General features: G+C 37.2%; 1 protein-coding gene and 1 long non-coding RNA gene across 3 annotated transcripts in view; one reads left to right on the top strand and one right to left on the bottom strand.

Moving 5' to 3' along the window:
* LOC146440361 (uncharacterized) overlaps positions 1-21,033 on the bottom strand; it is a 37,832-nt gene that overhangs the window by 11,869 nt on the left and 4,930 nt on the right. The window lies entirely within an intron of this gene.
* Positions 281-15,041, top strand: WDCP (WD repeat and coiled coil containing). Its single transcript, XM_085057431.1, is given in 4 exon segments — positions 281-2,308; positions 11,108-11,228; positions 14,396-14,532; positions 14,534-15,041. Coding segments are annotated over 4 exon segments (2,202 nt in total). The 5' UTR covers positions 281-388; the 3' UTR covers positions 14,558-15,041.

Here is a 21,033-nt window from a genome sequence, read left to right as displayed (position 1 = left end):
TGGTAAAGACCTTCATTCACTGAAGGTCAAGGTATTAGTGTTATTTTTAAATATATTTGCAGCACTGAAGAGTTAAAAATAGCCTTCTACGAAAACACACAGTAATTGGTTAAACCTTGTTAGCAATCACATGAAGATGGTAACTCCTCCCAGGAAAAGACATAGCCAAAGCAGCTTTGACATGGATTTATACTTAGAAGAGCAGCTGCAGGCCTACTGAGAAGGTGTTCACAATATAGGCTCTTGGATTATTAGCAGGAAAACCAGATTGATGCTGGAAAGGAAGGGAAGGAGACATAAGAAAAAATCTCTCTCGTGGTGATTTGCAAGTGAATTCCATGGATTCTCTACTTTGGAACAACCACCATTAGAAAGAAAGCTTAAAAAGATGGATCTGGGAAAGGCAAAGCTGCTGAGAACCGGCCTCAATGCTTTATATCAAGCCATCCACCCTGTGCATGGAATTGCCTGGACAGATGGGAAGCAAGTGATACTGACTGCTTTATACTATCAAAATGGGGAGCTGAAGTTTGGAGACTCAAGTGTTGTTGGTCAATTTGAACATGTTCATGGGCTTTACTGGGGCCCATGTTGCTCTACAGACACCCCAGCTCTGCTTGCTGTTCAGCACAAAAAGCACGTAAGCATTTGGCAGCTGGTCTACAGCAGCGCAGAGAAGAAAAAGCCCTTGATTTCTCAGACTTGTGAAGTTGGTGAGCCATTTCCACTGCTTTCTCAGGGCTGTGTCTGGCATCCAAAGAAGGAGGTCTTGGCTGTGCTTACAAAACGAGATGCTTCAGTCTTGCATGCTGTCCGTACTGACAATACGCGGGTTAAAGCAGAGATCAAAACCAGCGGACTCATCCACTGTGCTTGCTGGACTAAGGATGGTAATCGTTTAGTAGTTGCTATAGGCACTGCCCTGCACTCCTACATATGGGATAATGCTCAGAAAACTCTAAATATCTGCTCCTTTTGCCCAGTTTTTGATGTGGGAGGTTATATTTGTGCTATAGAAGCCACATTGGATTTCCAAATTGCTGTAGCTACTGAGCTTCCTTTAGATAATATCTGTGGTTTCAATGCAGGCATTGCATTTGATGTGCCCCCAGGTACAGAAGCTGGTTCTTTAATCTCACAGTCTGCTCTGGTGCTTGGTGATGAGGAATACTCCTTGGACACACGAAGAAAGTCCATAGATTCAGATAGATCAGGCGGTGATTCACTTGCTTCTTCTTCATCAGGTCCTGTGGATTTAACCCATATCCTTGCAAACCACCGTCGGTCTGATCCCAGTCCTCTCATTACTCTGAAACGCAAAGACTCTGCAGGAACAAATGGTCAAGATTCTTCTCACTTGATCTTGGTGACTTTTGAGAGGAAGGTTACGACCACCAGAAAAGTCACCATCCCAGGTATTCTGGTTCCTGATATAATGGCTTTTGACCTGAGAGCTCAGATAGTGGCAGTAGCCTCTAATACTTCTAATATTGTTTTGGTGTATTCAGTAACCTCTTCCTGCATGCCTCACATTCAACAAATCCAGCTGGAAAAAAATGAAAGACCAAAGGGCCTATCCTTTTTAACAGATAAACTCTTATTGATTCTGATTGGCAAGAAGAGGTTCCCTGAGCCTAATCTCATTCCATCTTCCAGTTCAGACAGGTATGTAATGCGTCTCATGGTCAAAGAATTGATGCAGGAAGAAAATTCTTCAGCATTGCCTGAGACTAAGCAGAATATGTTTTATAACTTTGAATCCTCTATTAATATACCTGGAAAAAGAAAATTCTTTGAGAATCTTGCCACAGAAGACCAACCCCAAAGCAGGGAGTTGTTAATACCAAGAAGCACAATTATTCAATCTCCAAGTGGCAGGAGAAGACTCATTGAAGAAGTAAAGAGCCCTAGTTATGAGCAGAGCTCTTCATCAAGTGTGAGTGACCTGGATGAAAAAAGGCTCCCATGTGACTCTTCAGTGGCCTTGGAAACATTGGATGCTGAACCTACAAATCGTTCAGTGTCTCTTCGTGGTTTTGGATCACCTAGCAGGATTTCCAGCAGGCCAACATCCCCTAAAGTGCAGTTCAATGTGATCCAAGAAACATCAAATTCTCCAAAAAACAACAATTTGCCAAGTGAAAGGGGAATGAGTCACATATCTAGAAATTTAGAGAGACTTTGTGGCAGTTTCAATGAGTTACAGCTGAGTCTTTCCGAAATCACAGACTTTGCAAGGAACGGAAGGAGGATATCTTTAGCCTATCCATGCTCCCAGGAACCACCTGTCGTTCATGTCACTTACCAGGTAATGTTTTGTCATCTTAGAAATACTGTGATAGGAACTGAATTTTTAAAAAATCTTGTGTTTATTTAAATACAGCTTTAAATCAAGAGGATGCAATTTATTCTTATCAACCCATGAGAAATGTGACCTAGGTTTGGCATCAAGCTTAATCTAAAGTGGAATTATAATTTATCATTGGAACAATAATTCAAGATGATGTGGATAGTTTAGCGGATACTTCACATGTGAGATTTGTCTGTTTGTTCTTTGATTATGCACAATTGTCATGAACATTAGCTGATTTTGCATGCACCTATCAGAGAGAATAGAGCCAGAGTTGTTCATTTACAAAAGGCTTATATGTTAGTTTAGTGCAGAGATTAGCTGATGAATAGGGTGGTACAGTAGCTCAGCAAAAATTTAATAAATTTAAGTCTGAGCTCAAATCTAAAGCTTGAAGATAGCCAGACTCACAGGAAGACTGAAACAAAGTATTGAATCTGAATTTATGGAAAATTTAAATTGGCATGACATGAATTTGGCTTATTTCTACTTTGATTTCTCACCACTAAACTTCGCAGAATTGGACATATTCAATTTGTAAAACATACAACCACTTGAAATTTTCTGAAAAAAAACCCTCATACAAAAAACCCCCAATCCATCAATATGTAATTATAATTTCATTAAATGAATAAAAATGTCAAGCCATCATGTTCCTATCTACCCTCATTCTGGCACATTTCCTACTGGCTTCAATAAGAATTTCATCTAAGGAATGTATGTTGGGTAATTAATTCTATCTATTATTCTTAATATTATTTGCAGGAATGCTAACATTATAGTGATCAGATTTTTGAACATGCTGATGGTAGTGATAAAACCTGTGTCCCTTTCAGGATGTAGATGCCAATTATAAATGCATTCTTCTCTATTGCAACAGAAGCAGCATTATGTCAAAATAATACACTGCATTGAGATGATTCTGAAGTATGTATTTCTCAAATAAATCTGACTTCCTTTTACTTTGAAGGACTCCATACAGACATCTAAGTAACCCTCCTTAAACACTCATTAAGGGAATGGTGACTCAATTCAATCATGTTCATGACTTTTTAGCAATCGTTTACTTGGCATTTAAGCAGATTCTGGTGTGTTAGGTTCTCTGGATAAAAGCAAAGCTTTTGATCTGAATTAGTCAATAATTTAACTTGAACACATTATACAAATTCTGGTGAAAAAGCAACATGTCTATTTTAAATAATTTAGGATTTTATTGGCCAAGAAGCAAGCCCTTCTGTTCTCCAGCATGTTCAAATTAATTTTGATTTTTTAACATAAATCAATTTATTTATTTAGCAAGCAGCCCTATCTCGAGGATTCAATTGGATTACACTTTCCAAGGAGAAGTTTTATTTGTGACACATAACATTAATCTAAGATCTGAGGTTGCTGTGCACATTTGCTTGCACAACCAGTAAGAATTAGTTAACCTGTTTTTTTTTTCCTTTTGGAAACAACAAAAAAATTAAGTACTTCTAAAATACTGCTCAAAAAAACTGTGTTTAGAAAGGAAGACTTATTTATCTGAACAGGTTAGTTTCCCATTAAGCCAGCAGCAAGCACTGCTAGCACTGCATTATAATGACTCAGAAAAGGTGCCACTAATGCCTTCCCACACACAGAGCTTTCCTGGGGAAGTCTCGACTAATGCCTTGCATAGTTCAGCTCTTCTTCTGAAATCTAACAGGATCACAGCATGATGCCAAAAAATAATGAAAAATAGACTTGGCATAAAGGTCTACAGACAGACAGGGAAATATTTGCTTCATAGGCAGCTAATAATTTTCAGAGAAATAGTTGTTTTGATTAGTTTATATTCAGACATCTGAACCTTGTTCCTCCTTCAGGGGTTGTTCAGTGCACTGTGAGCTCAGAGACCAGCTGGGCTGTGGGTTCCAGCCAGACTCTGTGTTCACAGAGCAAAAAGTCAGGAAATAGCTTTATTGCCTTATGATATAAATATCAGCCAGTGGAAAACATTCTAAGCTTTAGGAGCACTGCAGTCCAGTCAATAATGTGACCATTATCTTCCAGCTCTTTGTGCTAAGTGCATGTCTTCTTAAGTGTCTGCATAATCCCCAGCACAGTAGAGGCTCAATCTTGATTGAGAAATCTATTGCATTAAAGAATATAATGATCAGAACTGCATAACCATATTTATGCATTCAAAAAACAAAATTAAAGTTTAAAACATAATAAAAATATAGCAATAATTAACAAGCAATTAGGAACACTGTTGTGCAGAAGCATTATTGACATATTTATGTGTATTTCCTGTTCTGCTTAGAAAACTAAAACCAAGTATTTTTTACTTAATAATTCATGTGTGTTCACTTAATAGTCTTCAAAACCTTTGTTTATCCTGTAGTGCATTTAACTCCTCTGAAGTCACATCTCTGCAGTGCTACCAGAATTTGCATTCTTTGTAGTCCATAACCATAGAAGAAAACCACGATCATTCACACTTTGGAAATGTCACTGCACTATCATTTGTGTAATGGCATTCAGCCACTGGAGGTAACTTGATCATTCAACCCTGAAAAGCAAATATTATTGCTCTTCCATCACATACAGACTTGTGATTCAGGGAAGTGTGGGAGGGCAGACAGACAAATGCAATAAGAAGACATTATTTAAAAAGAAAAAAAAAGAGGATCTGTCAGAGATTTTTTCTCTTTCATTTTGGAAAAAGAACAAAAAACAAAAAACAACCCAAAAAACCCCCACAAAACAAAACAAAAAAACCCTTTTATCATCCTTTTCTCCCAGAAAAGAAACAGCTGCAGAATATTTAAACTAGTCTCATTCAAAAGCTAATTACAGTGGAAATAAACCCAATCTGGATCTGAAATTAAAGGCATTTAGGCAAACCTCTCCAGGAGGAATAAGATTCATCTTAATCTGAAGAATATCTTTAAACTCTTACATTTTGCTTACAAGCAGTATTATGTCAAAAGTTTATATCAGTGAGAACATATATTGCATAATTAAACAGGAAATAATATCTTTTCAGCAATTAGTCCCAATGACTTTCTTTTCTTAGCACTCACAATAATTGTATACAAGTCAGTTTGTACTTTTATAGTATCTTCATACAATTTACTATGGGAACCTTTATTGCCAAGGTTAGCTATAAAATAAACAATTTTTTTACACAGATCTGGGAGATGAACAGAAAGGATCCAAACACATGGCAGTAAAGTTCTGATAGAAATACATGACATAAAGAAGGGGAATATAAGGGGGACATAGTAAAATGAGTGAAGACCAGGCTGCAATGATGAGCTGTAATAAGACCATGAACCTTTCTGAAATCCAAAGGGCAATTTTGACTCGGGTTGAGCAATAGAAAGTAAGTCATGAAAATGATGGAAGAGGAAGCTGATATGATTGCTCCCTGGAGTAAGAAACTAGTCAGCTATCCTGAAATTTAGAAGGAAGAGATTTAGGATGACTGTAAAAGAAAGACCTGCAGTAGTCAAGAAAAAGTGTGATTAATGCATGGATAACATTTTGAGCAAAGGTTGAGGAATTTGTTATGAACAAATTCTGTCAACGGTGTTCTGAAACTGATCAATAGCAGACAAGCAGGGCTTGTAGAGGAGATGCAATTCCTTTTGTTAGAGCAGATGATTTGTTTGTTGGATATGCAGACAAAAAAGGGAAGGAACATGCAATGTCACAAATGAAGCCAAGTTTTCATACTGCACAAAGAAAGTAAAGATCATACATAAAGATCATGGAAGCACAAGCAAAAAAGGTATATCTTAGATGACAGTACACCTGAAACAGTAGTTGCAGAGCTATTAAGAGGGAGCCAAGAGGAGAGAAATCCCAGCATCATGTCACCTGGAATACTGATGTGCCCTATAAATGTAACCTGCGCTGTGATTTAAGCACCTCTGAGCACCTCAGATCTCTTCCCGCGTAAACATTTTACAGGCTTATGCTTCTCTGCCAGGTTAATTAAGGTTGCAATTGGAATGTCCCACATAAGAGCAAGGAAAGGAAAGATACTGATATCTCCACCACAGTAAAAAAACAGAATCTACCAAAAAGCAGGTAGGAATCACAGCAACAGTGGAAATAATGACAGGGGAGCAGTGCAAGCTGCCAAAACTAATGAACACTACCTGTGGCAATGCTGCACAAGGCTCAATGGGACACAATATTCTGAATGTAAAATATTGTAATTCTCCTTCCTCTTCAATGCTCTCTTCCTTAGCTGTTTATGTGTCTTTTTATTGTCTTCTGGGACAGAACCCCCACGTCTAGCTAATTTATTAGTTTTTCTCATCCTGCACAATGAATATGGGGGCAAGGTAAAAGAAAGCTGTGTACTAAGGTATCAAACCTGAAACCACCAGTGGAGCAAAACACAGAGAGATGAAATCAACAGTTTAAAAGCATGAAAACAGACTCCTAGACAACTACAGCACAATTCACTGTACAATGCATGTACTAACCTGCTACCAATCCCTTATAAAAGAACAGATTATTAACACAAAGGAGATGAAGAATATTTAAAATACCTGTAATTCTCAACAGTACTTAAAATCATGCCACGGGGGAAATTATTTGTTCAACAGAAGAGAATAGGGATTAACAGAAGAAAAATAAGATGGTTAAGGAATTAGCTGCAAGGGAGATAGTAATAGTTATAGTAATATAGAACAAAATGGGAAAAAAATTACTAGTGGATTTTCTCATGATGGATTTTCAGGCTCATCTAAAAGTTTCATTAATGATCTGCTGCGTTATGCTTTAAAAATCTGCATATGACATGAGGTCAGTAACATTTGCAATAGAAGATCATGATTTCACACCTGCAAACTGATGACTTTAACATGTAGAAAAAAAAAAGATCACAACGAAGTAAATGAACTAATACAAACCACATAGTAATACATTCCAGGATTAAGAGATGAAATTTCTGCTTTAAACTGGATATTCAGTAGCTGGAAACAACCAAGGATGAGAAAAGCTTGTACATGTTAAGTGACTACAAGACAACTGTGAATCCAAAATATGATACTGTTATGAAAAGAACAAAGGCAGCATGTGGGCACATCAGTGAGGCACATCATTCAGCAGGTAATGCAGCACTGGGAAAAAAGCTGGCCGGTCTCATCTAAAAAACATTTTACATTCCTTGACATCAATGGGCAAAAAAGACACATTGAAACTTCAACTTATCACTAACCTAGCATCAGTAAAAACAATTCTGATTGGTAGCACATTCTCATTTGCTTCACTGTATGATCAGTTGTTGAATTTAAGTTCATTAAGATGATCTTAGCATGCAAGCGAGTGTAGGCAGTGCATTAGGCAATACAAAACGAATGAAGAAAAGGTCAAGAGGCAGAGAACCAGCTCCAGCTGACTGCTCAGTGGGGTTCAAAAAAGAGAGAGAAGGCATGTTAATTTATCCTGCAGATATACAGTGTACAAAATCTCACCCAGGAATCCTTTTTGCCTTAGTAAATTATTTTCTTCTCATACATATTTGCAATCCAAAATGTGAGTTTTGAAAGACAGTTTGGCACTGCTATGACGGGCTGGCTGCTGCCCAGAATACCCTTTTTAGGCTATAAAATCTGATTGGGGCAGGCTGACATGGGTGAAGGAAAACAATTATTGAATTGACTGTTTCTTTTTGTTGGATTTTTTGTTGAGGGAGAGTTGGACTTGACATACTACAGGAAGTTGGCTAAAGAAACTTAATCTGAAAATATCCACTCACGTATGTGGAAATATATTTGTTTCTTCTGTGATTAACATGTTCTTAGTCTACCAATAAACTTTGTTCTAGGACAAAGCAACTAACAAAGGATTCTAATCTGGGAATTTCAAGTCCTCTGACTCCTATTTGAGATAAATAACAACATAGCAAAAACAGACATGGATTTTGGGAAGAGGTGGAGTAAATCTAGATTTGGCTAGAAAAATGTCTTGGGGTTAAGGCATGGAAGTGGGAAGTACTAAGGCAAGCTTTTAGCTGTACCTCTAACTCTGTCACAAGTTTCTTCCATGACCTTGAGTAAATCTCTTAAGCTCCCTGTGTAATGGTATGATCATCTATAAAAAGGGGATACTAAGAGTTACCTGCCTCACAAGACGGTACAGGTTTAAATCAGTTAATCTGATATGACATGTGTGAACACATTCCTCAAAGAGAAGGCACATTATCATCACTTAAAGCAAGCATTAAACAAAAAGGCTAAATAATTAGAAGATTATAACAGAGTAAGATTCTTGACCTGACAGATTTTATAAAAGGTCAAAAATAAATGTATAAGATGATTATGTTTATCATTATAAACATAAGCGTACAACAAAGACAGAGAAAATAGCTCATAGGAACATTCACAAGTGATGGAAGACAAACAACTGAGACTTGATCTTTGAGGTCTGTGCTAGAAAAACTGTTTAGGATAAAAAATAGGTGTCATGCAGTTGTGTGTATACAAAAATGTCTTCCACTTCCAAAGGCTTTTCCAGTAATAATGTGCTAGACTATGTAGGAAAGAAACTAGAACAAAGTCTACTCATCCTGAGTATACATTTCCATTCAACTGATTTCAAGTCAAGAGAGACAGAGCTAGATTATTTTCTGATAATTCTTGAGTTGAAGCATATCTACAGGAAAAAGCGGATCATTTGGGTCAAGGCAATGTGCTTGTCTCATTCACAGTCCATTTTTTTCTACAATTCATTAAATGAAGTTTCAGTTTGAATAAACTCTGCTATTTTAACCTGAACTCAGGAAAATGAAATCGTTATTAGAAGTCCTAGTACACAATCTGCAGCAATGACAAAGCTTTGCACAAATACCTACAGAGGCAAAAAGGATCTTTGCAATGTCTATGCAAAGCACATGCTCACTGCTGAACATTCAGCCCATTGAGTTTCAGGTGGTTTTAGGTTAAATAGAATATAGTACTAAATAATTTGAAAAGACCTAAAAATTACAAAGAAGTTCTCTTAAATAGTTAGAGCTGTAACAAAAAATTGCTATAGATTTATGACTAAGAAAATGATACTTCCTTGATGCATTCCTTAGGTATATCCTTCATTAATTGTAAGCAACAAATTTTTGGTTGTTTTGAATGTGGAAAAAGATGAGAAGTTCATGTTTTTAATGGAAAGATATTTTTATTGTTCTTACATATAAAATCAATCATAATTAATAAATAAATAAGTAACAATCAGCCATAGACTATATGCATGAGCAATTTATAGCAGAGTTGGGAAAAAGACATTTGCAACAGTCAGCAGACATTCTGATTTACTGAATGCAATGCGGTTGCATGACAGCACAGATACTCAGTACAGAAAAATGAAAGGGATTGATTTAGAAAGGTTGTTACACAGCAAAAATGCACACATTTACTGAGAGAGCAACTGTCAAAAGACAGCACAATTAGACATGAAGACAAGCATTACAAGAGACATTTATCTAGTCAAAGGTTAGATTACTGTGCACACAAATAGAAGATGCAGTTGTGAATTCATTCAACTGTAAGTTTTACATTAGCAAGGAAGATTCAAGGGTATGAGGTAAACACAGACAGGGTAGGACTAGAACAGGAGTTAGGATAGATGAGATCCTTTCAGCCCATTCAAAACCATTACCTTGGATTCCTTTTGAATGTACAAAACAGAAGGGTCTAGGAAATTGGGTAAATAGACCATTGATTGATATAACAAATATGTAAAATCTGGGAGTGTTGCAAAAATAAAAATGCTAAAGAAAAGGAACAAAGCAAAACATAACACATGGAACTACACAGGAAGAAAGCATGGAAAGAACAAAATAAAATTCACAGGACAAAATAGAACAAGATTATTTAGAAGAAATTGTCTCATTCACATCTATTTCATAATGACATTGGGTCATTAGAAAATTTTCAATGTTAAAAGGACTTTCAAATGATACCAGATAGGAAAATATAAATTCAAATATATGTGCACTCCATGACCACAGTAGCTCAATTATTTTGTGTCCTTGCACCTTGCAGTGACCAGAATGATGAAACGCAAAGATGTTGATTCTCAGGGCCACCTAAATCTCATGAAGCACAAACAAGCCACCTTTATACTCAAGTGTGTTCTTTCAGTGAATATCAGAGCAAATTCCAGGGCTGTAAATCCATACGTAAATCCATACGTTTCCTCTTGCTCAAAGCAAGTCACAGGATTCCCAAGCTACCGTGCTGTGACAGCTTTTCAGAGAGACTGTTGCTATGTCCAGCCTCTCTGCAATAGTCCCTGTGCCAAAACAACCCTGAGGTTATTTTACCAGGGTGGAATAGCTGCCCAATGGTTCTCAAACTCACCCACGCATACAGCTGAAACTGAGCAGAGTACTCATTTACCCTGGCAGCATCTGGGACAACATTATTCCAGGTATGATACATTCCCTTCCACTAAATTTCAGGCAGGGAGGCCCAGCAGCCACACAGATGCACACCCCAGGACAGTACACATAGAGGGCTGAGGCAGATTTGAGCTGCAGAAGCTAACAAAGCAAAAACCAAAGAGGCATTCTCATCGTCCTCACATGGGACTACAAGAGTGTGCTTAGAATGGTCCTGCATGACGATGTCACGTATAAACTGTAGGAAAGACAGACAAAGAAAAGGCAAAATTACTAAAGAACTGAAAGGAATAAGAGCAGAGGAATGGTTATAAGTACTCAGGCTCAATGTCTAAGCCATTAACAAGATCTTTTCTTTTATATACATGCATATGAAGAAAAGCTTTTCAAATGGATCAGTTACTGAAGAAACAAAAGATGTTCTCCTCTGTGATGGCAAGATCCATTTGAGTTTAGTCCAGCAGCTGTTTGATCTGCCCGTTATTGAAATGAAACATGGTATGTTCTTTTTATTTCTGCTATCTGGTTTCACCTGAGATTTTTTAGCATAAAAGAAGCATTTGTGATAGAATAATTACCCTAGACTGTAGTAAACTGAGCTAACTCACTTTTTTTAGACAAGTGTGTGTTTTCCCTTGTCTGAAATCCAGCAGAGTCTCTTGAAATCATTTAAATGCTAAGTAACTGCAGAACTACCTATTAGCAGAGTAATATCTTAGGTGCCTCTGCAAAGGAAGGCTGAGAAAATAATCAGTACACTGTATTACCTGGAAGTAGAAATGCTTCCCTGAGACCTCTTGGCATTTTGCTTTGCCCATCTTTACAAGCATGTGTCAGACCTGACAACAGAGTGTAGGCTGGAGAAAAATTCATTCTCAGAATATGATATATATATTTATGTATCAAGTAACATTTGGGATTATTTTAATGTAAGATAAAAAATGAAGCTCAATGTTCCTATTTGCCAATGTCCCATTTTTATCACTTGCCACTGATTAACTCATAAGGACAGATGCCACATGGGGAACCCTGGCTCCAGGCTGTCTCTGAATTGTGTTGTCCCTGTCTGTTCCTGTCTGACACCTTCTCAGCAACACACACACTGCCATTTTTTAACTGTTTCTCTATAATGCTTCTGATGGCTGTTCACAGTCTACTGTGATCCTCTTTCTGAGGTTGTTCCAGAGCATAAGGATATGCGGGTTCCATATTTCTGTCAGGAATCTTCCTTGGCTGTGCAGAGCAGTGGAAGCATATATGAAAAAACTCTACCTGCTGTTGAGGCCTGAACTATTTCCCAGCAGGCTTCTGCAGAACATGATGCAGTGCTGCAGGGCAAGGAGAAGACCATTTTTGGCCTGTATTTCCAGCTCTTGATTTTGGAAAGAGATGACTATAATAAACAAGGGGACTGAGAAAACCTATTTTCAGGTCCGTAGACCAGCTGAATATTTAATTAGCAGAACATGGATCCTCAATTTCATGTATTAGACTTCAGAAATATGAAAAAGATAATGTCTCAGAATCATCCTAATGTGTCCCTCTTTCTGCTTGTATTTCTTGATAGTAAGTCTGTTTGCTTACAGCAAAAAGAAAAACTGAAACAAGAATCTTTCTAAAACTCACCAAAATCCTGCAAAATTATAAGGTTTGGAACAGAAGTAGTTATGTGCTGTTTATTCAGTTCTGGCTGGTGCTTGATTATATTCCTAAAAGTTTCTTTTGACACAAGACATAAATATTAAATGTGAAGTTTAAAAATATCACTCCCATCCTTTAATACTATATAATTAAAGAGTATGTATTATATCTTGCATTATAATGACGCCTGGCATTTTTTACTCTGAGTAAACACTTAAACATTAATAGATTGGAGGGAAAAACTTCACAACTGCAGCCAAATTCATGCCCACAGCAATGCTGTTAAGATCATCAGAGTTATAAGAGCAATGAGCTCGGCCTCATTGTTTGCACTTTAAGCCCAGAACTGTAATGCCATTACCTGTGCTAAATATAGTCTGTGGTGTAGTGCCCTGCTAGCAGCACACAGTAGTCTCTCTTTTTGGCACATCATCATCAGAACTGTTCACAGTAAAAGGGTACTACACTCTACACAAGGCTTTTCCATTGAAATATTCCATGGGAAATGCTTCAAAGCAAGTGTTGTCAATGGCACTGAGAATTCCCAGCATTTCCAGGGATGAAAATAAGAAGTCCCAAGAGTCTGACATAAGAGTATGCTTCATCAATTTGATGAACAATGTAATATCCATTTGCACAGTAGAACTTCCACTTTCAGGCCCACTCCTCACAGAATCTGAAGTCTCTCCAGATTTAGAAAGAAAGTATTAAGAGCAGAAGATTAAAGCTTCATGGTTTGGAAAGACAATCTTCTTATGATGTAACAGGTGACATGACAACATACAACCAGCCTGGAAAAGTGCTTTGGTAGTAGTTTAAGAAGGGGACATTTACCTTGTCCAGGAGTGTGCTTAGTTATGACTGACAAAAATTAAGAATGGTTCTTCTGGATTTTCTACATTTCCTTTTTACACATTCCATTTCAAAACCAGTTTTATATTGCAAAATCTAAAATCCCAACACAGAACCTATTAGGGCTTTCTTTCCCTCATATCCCAGTTAGTGCCCCTGCTCAATAATGACAGGATCACATGCTCTAAGGCAAGTGTGTCATACAATGGTTCCCTCAATGCTTTTAAGTTGCCACAGATTTTTTTTCCACCAAGCGTCAAACTGAAAAAAAAGACAATTCACTATTTTCTATAAGAACTGCAATATCCAGCCAAAAGAAAACTAGATTAATCATTTCAAAAGAAGTATATATAGAGCTTCATTTTTTAAGCTGTTCTGTTAAGAAAAGTAAATAACAAAGTGGGGGGAGGTTTATTTTCAGCTTGTGTGCAATACAGAAAAATAATGATTTTGATGTCCTTCAGTTTTTAAATCTTGTCTCTTTTTTTTCTTTAGGAAAAAAGTATTAAAAATGTTATCCATATTTTGTTCATTCTCTTTAGAAGATTCAATAAATAATTAAAAGACAAGAAATTTTACTGTAGCAGCTTTTGTAAATCATCTTTTGTAAATCATCTTCAAGCTGTAACTTTCTTCTATTTGCTCTACGAATTTGAAAACATACCAAACAATCTTGGCTTGACAGTAAAGGAAATGGAAACCCCTACTCCCTTCTAGAACAAGTGCAGCACAATCATTTTTGTTGCCAGCTTTTCCAGTTTTTGTACTCTCTTCATCATTTGGGTAGAGCAGATGAGAGAAAAGGGTAAGCAGAAGTAGAGGTCACTAGAACAAAAGTCAGCATGGAAAGGCTGGCTGAGTTTTCAGAAGCTGAAGATAATTATAGTTTATCAGAACTAGAAAAGATGCACCTTGTTTTTTAAACTTCATTTAAATAAGGGACAAAATGCCTCAAACCTTGCAAGACCTTTCATTTAGTCCCTCACTGCATTTGCACAAAGGTGTGTTGAGCATGGATTGTCAGACCTTAATGTCATTAGCCTAATAAGGCTTTAGTGCACAAAAAGAAAGCCTGCTCTGCCTGCGTGCTCACTGACTTTTAAAAACGTGTTTCTACGTTTACGTAACCATAGCAGTGCACTCATTTTCTTTTTCTTGCTTAATTTTTGTAGGCTCTTCTTGGATTGTGCTCACTGCAGACAAGGATGGCTTTGTGCCATTAATATTCAAAGCCACACAAGAGATAATCATAAGGGATGGAACTGACAGTCCAGAAGTCTGTGGAGGTCACTCCTATACAAAAAGCATCCCAATGCGACCACCAAGCAGAGTGACATAATTTCTGGACAAAGAAGCCCAACGACCTTCTTTTCTCCTACAACGCAGAGACATTTTGTGGTCTCAGACACTGAGGGACTAGAAAGCTGTCTTCAGTATTTTCCATGTATTGTAACTGTAAAATCTGTGGCATGGTTACACTATAGCTACATCTTTGGGTTGGCTGGACCGTCATTATTCCTTCTGAAGAACTGCACCCACAATGAAGTTCACCACAGCTTGCTGTTATTCGTGGCTGTCATAGACTGGAGCAGAGAGACTATTGACTACTTTGACTGAGGTCAAGATGTTCTCGGAGGAACAGCATTATGCTAAAAATCATGCAGTAACAAATCTAGCTGATGCAGGTGTACAGTCTACACAAAAACTGAAGAAAATACAACTAAAGAGCCTTTATATTCAGGAAGGAAAACCAGGATAGGGAAAAAAAAAAAGAAAATTGCTTCAGGCTCTCTTCTGTTCCAGCTGGATCCCATGGAAACCTGCAACATTTTCAGGAATCCTTAATTTTTATATGAAAATGTTCAATTATTAAAAAGGCTGCATCACTGTCTCCTGTCAGTGTCTTACACAGCATGTGGATTTATACATGCACCCAGAAGACAAAGAAAAAAATCTTGCAAGATAAATTAAGGATCAAAGACACTGAATGTAAATGTCATTTGGCTAAATGCAGGTGTCTACACTGAACCTTTCATCTATACTCCTGCACGATCAGTGAGAAAACGAAAAGCACTTCTACAGCACATTTTTCATGCCCTAGCAGTGATTTCTAAAACTGATCGTGGTGAACCATCCCTATTAAATAAGTAAATAAGTGCCTGTTCCTTTCCACTGACTGCAAATGCAAGCAGGGGGACTGGTTGAACACAAACAATTAATTTAGTCAGGTGAACCTCACCCTCAGACACAAGTGGCAATGCAGATATAGGTGAGAGGCAGATCCATTAAAACTAGACTATTGTGATTATGATGAGACAAACAGGAATAAGGGAAGAACTGAATGAACTCCCTAACTTTTCTGCACTGAAATGCAAAGAGAAGGATAAAGGATAGTGAGCAGCCGTGTGTGTAAGGGCATTTTGTACTGCTGGAGCCATGGAAAGGTGTGCCTGCTTCACCCGGTACAGCCAGGGAAACAGAAAAGGAAGGACACTTACTTAAGCTACTATTGGGAGTTAATTTTCATTCTGTGCATTTTGGGTCTCGTTAATACTCCTGGGGAGTCTTTTTTCCCTTCCTGGGAAACATGGCAAGCCCATCCATAGGGCACAGATAGCGAAATCCAGTTAGAATACTTCACCCCATAGGAAGGCTGGATCAAGAATGTAGATCTACACTCTGAAGGACCTTAATGGGTTTGGAGGTGTGGCATTAGCACCATTCCAGTGATGCAGCCAAGACTCTCATAAGGAACAGTTTCAATTCTTGAAATAAGCAAACAGTTGCATTTCATTAAATTAAATGTCTCCTTCATGCAAGTATCCTCCCAGGGACTAATGATTCATCATTCTAAATCACCTACAACCACAGGCATGCAATACAGCTGAGTATATTTGCAGTACCTTGTTTTCAAAGATTCTTTAAGCAATCTCAAGAAGCATTCCTGATTGTAAAAGAAATCCCCAAACAAAAAATAAATATGACTTTTTAAGTATTAAACACATCAGTTACTTTATAGTTATTGGGTTAATTGTATTTCCTGCTTCTTTGCATTAGAATTATGTTCAAATGGGTATTTGTATTACTACTGCTTTACAAATTTGACTTAAGTCATGCTTTCCTTCACTGAAATCAGCAAAAATCACTGAAATCAAATAAGTAACACAGAGGTTCACAGACATAGCATGGTGAAGGAAGACATGATCAGATTTCTAAATGACATAGTGCATTTCAAAGCAGCAGATGTTTCTAATCCTGCAAATACCCTTGAATAACATCCTTGTGTCTCATAAGTCTTGGGTATTTACAATGCTTATGTTATGGCCAAGCAAAATAAAACTTAATTATAACTAACTAGAATGATGGGAGGGTATATTTTAGAGGACTACTTAGGCTCAAATAAAGAAAAAAAACACAATGAATTTTTTCTTACAAATATTATCTTCTACGGGTGATAATCCTATAGTTTGGTCTACTTGAATTGAAAGTAATGAAACACAGAAATCTTACAGGGAAACTCTGGGAAGGTGAAAATCTGAACTAGCAGAGGTTAGCGAGTATCCAGGCACTAAAGATGCCCCAGAATCTATAACTAGACATTTCTTTGTCATTCTGCACATTGCCATTTTAGTTTTTCATGCATTACTCTTCTATAAAACAATCTGAATGTTGAGAAGATCAGGAATGGAAGAAGATTCTTTGAACAGCTATCGAAGTTTGGTTTGGTTCTGTTTGGTGGAGCTAAAAAAGGACAAATAAACTTTCAGATGACAAAACAATTAGTTTCAGGGAGTAACTGGCTGTAAAATTAAAAACCTCAGATCTGTGATGCTTAATGAATTTCTGGATTTGTTACATTTTGGTGACATGGTTTTCTCTGCTGTATGATTCAAAGGTTAAGTAGGAGCCAATCTATCTGAAGGTACTATCATCACTCGGCACAAAGAATCTGGTAACAAACGAGGACTCCAGCTTACCCTGTTGGACACTTACAATTTTATAGGAAGACCTAGGAAAAAATAGTATATATATCAATTAAAATTGTATAATCTTAAAGAATAGAACTGCTCCCACGCTTATGAATACGCTGTTATGTACATATGTTTGGAAACAAGTGTTTAAATCATATAGATCTACTCAAAAATGGACAACAATTGAACAAAGAAATATTTGTTTGCAGGTAATGATTTAGGAGAGTTGCAGAATGCAGAGCTATCTTATCTAGTGTCTATCACGGGGCTGTAAAGTTAAAATTGAAAGCAATAAAAGCGCTGGAAGAAGTGCTGAAGAGATTTATGCAAAGCAGAGGATAATTTTCAGTTTTGGTTTGGATGGAGAACAGATGGAGAATCAGTGAAGTAGAGAGATAAAAAATGACTGTTCTATTAAGCACAAGCTGTACAGAAGATTTTTGCAAAAACAGAGATAAAGGCATGTGGAGAGAAAGAGCTTGTACTAAACAAGTTGGGCAGAGAGGAGGCTGTGAAAAGGAGAAAAGCACAAGACTGAGAAGCATTCACCATCCTCCAGAAATGCTATTTTATAGGGCCAGAATAGATCAGTTTAGGAAAGGGGAGTTGTTCAGGTCGTCTAAATGCCATGAAGTGCCAACACCCTTTTTTAGCTCCTTCTTTCACCAGCAAGAAGGCCAGTCACCAGAAAAGACAGTCATCAGAAAGGACAGTCACCAAAATAGGACAGTCACCAGAAAAGACAGTCATCAGAAAGGACAGTCACCAGAAAAGATAGTCACCATAAAGGATACTCTCCTTTGGAAGAATAACGAGACTGTTTGTGCTAAGCTCGTGTCTAGAGCCACCCAGCAGGGAAGACTGTATTCTGTATTTAAACCAGAGGAAAGCTGGGAAGACTAGGAGCTTAAATTAGAAGTGGAAGCAGAATGACTACACTCAGTATGCCACACTAGTGGCACTCGGAAGTCTAAATGGGGTACCAGCTTCTCCAAAACATTTCCCCTGTGGGGAATAAACAACATACCACAAAGTCTAAATTTCCATTTTAATTACTCTGCATCTTTATCCAGCACACTGATATGCATCCCAGTATATTTTTAAGAGTTGCTATAGCTTTACTTAAAAGTACAACCTGCTTCAAAGTTAAAACTTACCTTACGTTTCCCATAAGTTACCTGCTATGCATGCAGCAGTTGGATTTCTTTTCATGTTTTTTTTTATTGGCCCACTTCTTGAGAAAATGCTAACAACAGAAGTTCTGTATTCCACATGGGCTTTCTCTTTTTTGATTTTGAAGACAGTTTCATGAGAACAATAATAACACAATATACAAGTGAAATCCAGCAAAATCAAAGTAATCTGAAATTTTGCTGGCCAATTTATGATGCTGACTTTGCACAATGAAGTATTATTTTGTTATTCTTTAAAATAGCTAAAAAGTGAGAGATCACAGCAGGAAGTGTATAAAGTAGACCCTTTACTTACCATTACCCTCAACTAGTTCTTCCATTTTTCCCTGTATTATTTTAGAGTAGTATTTTCTATACTCATGTGAATTTCTTTAATGTCTTTTCAATCACTGAAATAGTATCAGCAGTATCATCAAGCCTAACTTCTTTCCTCTGATTCTCATTTTCTCCTGTGTTTTCTCAGCTTGGACAATGAACTTCTTTTTAGCTATTTTTACTTTCAGGTTTTCCTGTCTTAACAGAAAACCACAAGCGCTGGATCATTTTCCCCACCCAAAATGTAGCTGAAAAGTCCATCTCTCTAACCTAAAACAGTGCCAATTATTCTGAAGCAATTCCTGTCAGACATTTATCTAACCTGTTCTTAAAAAACCTAACTCGTAGTACCAGGTTGCACTAACCCATCCTTTAGAGCTGAACTCATCTAACCTGACTTACAAGTACGTGAAGTCAGGCAAGGTAAATCCCAAGAGTTATGACATTTCACACAGGCAAAGATTAGTTTATTTTCCACTGTCACATGCAACTGAAATTAACTTATGTGTTAGTGGTTTACATGTTAATAGTAATTTTATATGCTTATATATTTGTTAATTAGTTAACGTTGTGCCTTCATTTTTGTCAACAGACTGAGGCAATTTCACAATCTTGATGTTAAATGCAAACTCATTTTTCTGAGGTTTGGCAATTCCTGCTAGTGCTACTATCTAAAGAACAAGGAGAAAGCTGCCATTACACCCCAGCTAATGACATTGGAGTACCCTTCATTCGAGACTCCAAAGTGGCCAGGATCCATCACTCCTGTGCAGGTACCATGGCATCTAACCAGCCAAGGCAGCACAGCCAGGAGAGCATCCAAACACCACAGGGTAACACTACAGACTAAATCAAACCAAAACTCTGGGCAAATGCAAACTTTTAGTTCACTTCAGAGGCAACAGTGGCTCCCTTCCAATCAAACATACTTAGTTAATTTTAAAAACATAAAAGGCAATATGGAAAGACACAGTTCTCAAACATTATTTTAAAAAATAGTACAAAATTCACAATAATGTTCTAATCTCAGCAGTCAAAAAATAAACTTTTGCCATGCAAGAAAATCTCTGATGTCCTTACAGAGATTTAGCTGGAGGAGAAGTTTTCCAAAGTAATACTGGTGACACGACTCCTCATTCTCCATTGGACCCCTCTTCATTCATCCTGCAGCTGCTGGATGGAAATATACGGACACAAATATTTATGGGGCTGAATATACCTACCAAAACACTTTTAAAGTGGATCAGTTTTTCAATTCAACCTACAGCTCAGCTGCACAGTTGTGCCAGCATAGAAGGCAAAACAACAAATGCTAACATGTCCATTGCTATCACAGCTCATTCCTTTTCTCTGGCAGTGACTGCTGCGTCTCTCTAATTATCAATATATTTCTTTGTAAGTGTTACACTTAGGTGCATTTTCAATATGGCTCTTTGCACTTGTTGCATGTTTCCTAGCTTAGACAACTTAACACCATTTGAATTGCATGACGCTAATTGCTTCCCTTGTTATCTTTCCTTCAGAAACTTAGTTCACCTAAGTTAAATGAAGAAAAGTCAAAATGCTGCCTCCACTGCAAATTACTGTCAAAATTTCCCTTGAACTTCAAACAAGTCATGATTTCATTCCGTTTGTAAATATTCTTATGCTCATGTAACTTGTACACAGTTGTCATCTCCATTTCCATGTCTACCTTTCCTCATTAGCATTTTATTTAGATATCAATGATATTGTTATTAGCACAAAAATGTAGCTACACTGATCTTCATTGATACACTGTTATCTCAAAACACTTGTACCTGTTAATAGCATAAAAGAAAACTGTGCATGACAACAGTGTGCTAGAAATGGAGGATTAACCTAAGACGCAAAGATCAAAGCAGTACTTTTGCAGATTAGTTACATAAAAGGAAAATAGAAAATGTATCAGTAGGAGATAGAAATATCTAGGACTGAATTGTTTACAGGCACAAGAAAGGCTTCTCTTGACAATATTTACAGAGAAGAAGGAGAAAAGATGTGTATATATGGTGGCACAAGGAAAAGGGAATCCGAATGCCTACTAGAGAGATTAAGATTTGAACGACCTCTTTCACAAGATATTGTTAAATATCCGTAATTATGTGATTTGTGTATCAGCTTAGTTCTGGATTAACCACAGTTACAAGGATGTGTAATTTAAAAGAAGACATCATTTGTTCTGAAGTTGTACGCCTGGAAATGTCCTTGGAAAGATTATTCCAAAGGAATGCTGTCATATCAAAAATCCTTATTTGCAACATGGCTGGTTTACATAAATCAATTTTAAAATAGAAAGACTTTTAAGAAGCT

The sequence above is a fragment of the Lichenostomus cassidix genome, chromosome 3 (genome assembly GCF_008360975.1).
Source record: "Lichenostomus cassidix isolate B80296 chromosome 3, HeHo_3.0, whole genome shotgun sequence".
Classification (NCBI taxonomy): Eukaryota; Metazoa; Chordata; class Aves; order Passeriformes; family Meliphagidae; genus Lichenostomus; species Lichenostomus cassidix.
The sequence above is the reverse complement of the archived record's forward strand: the minus strand, read 5'-3'. Positions and strand labels throughout refer to the sequence as shown.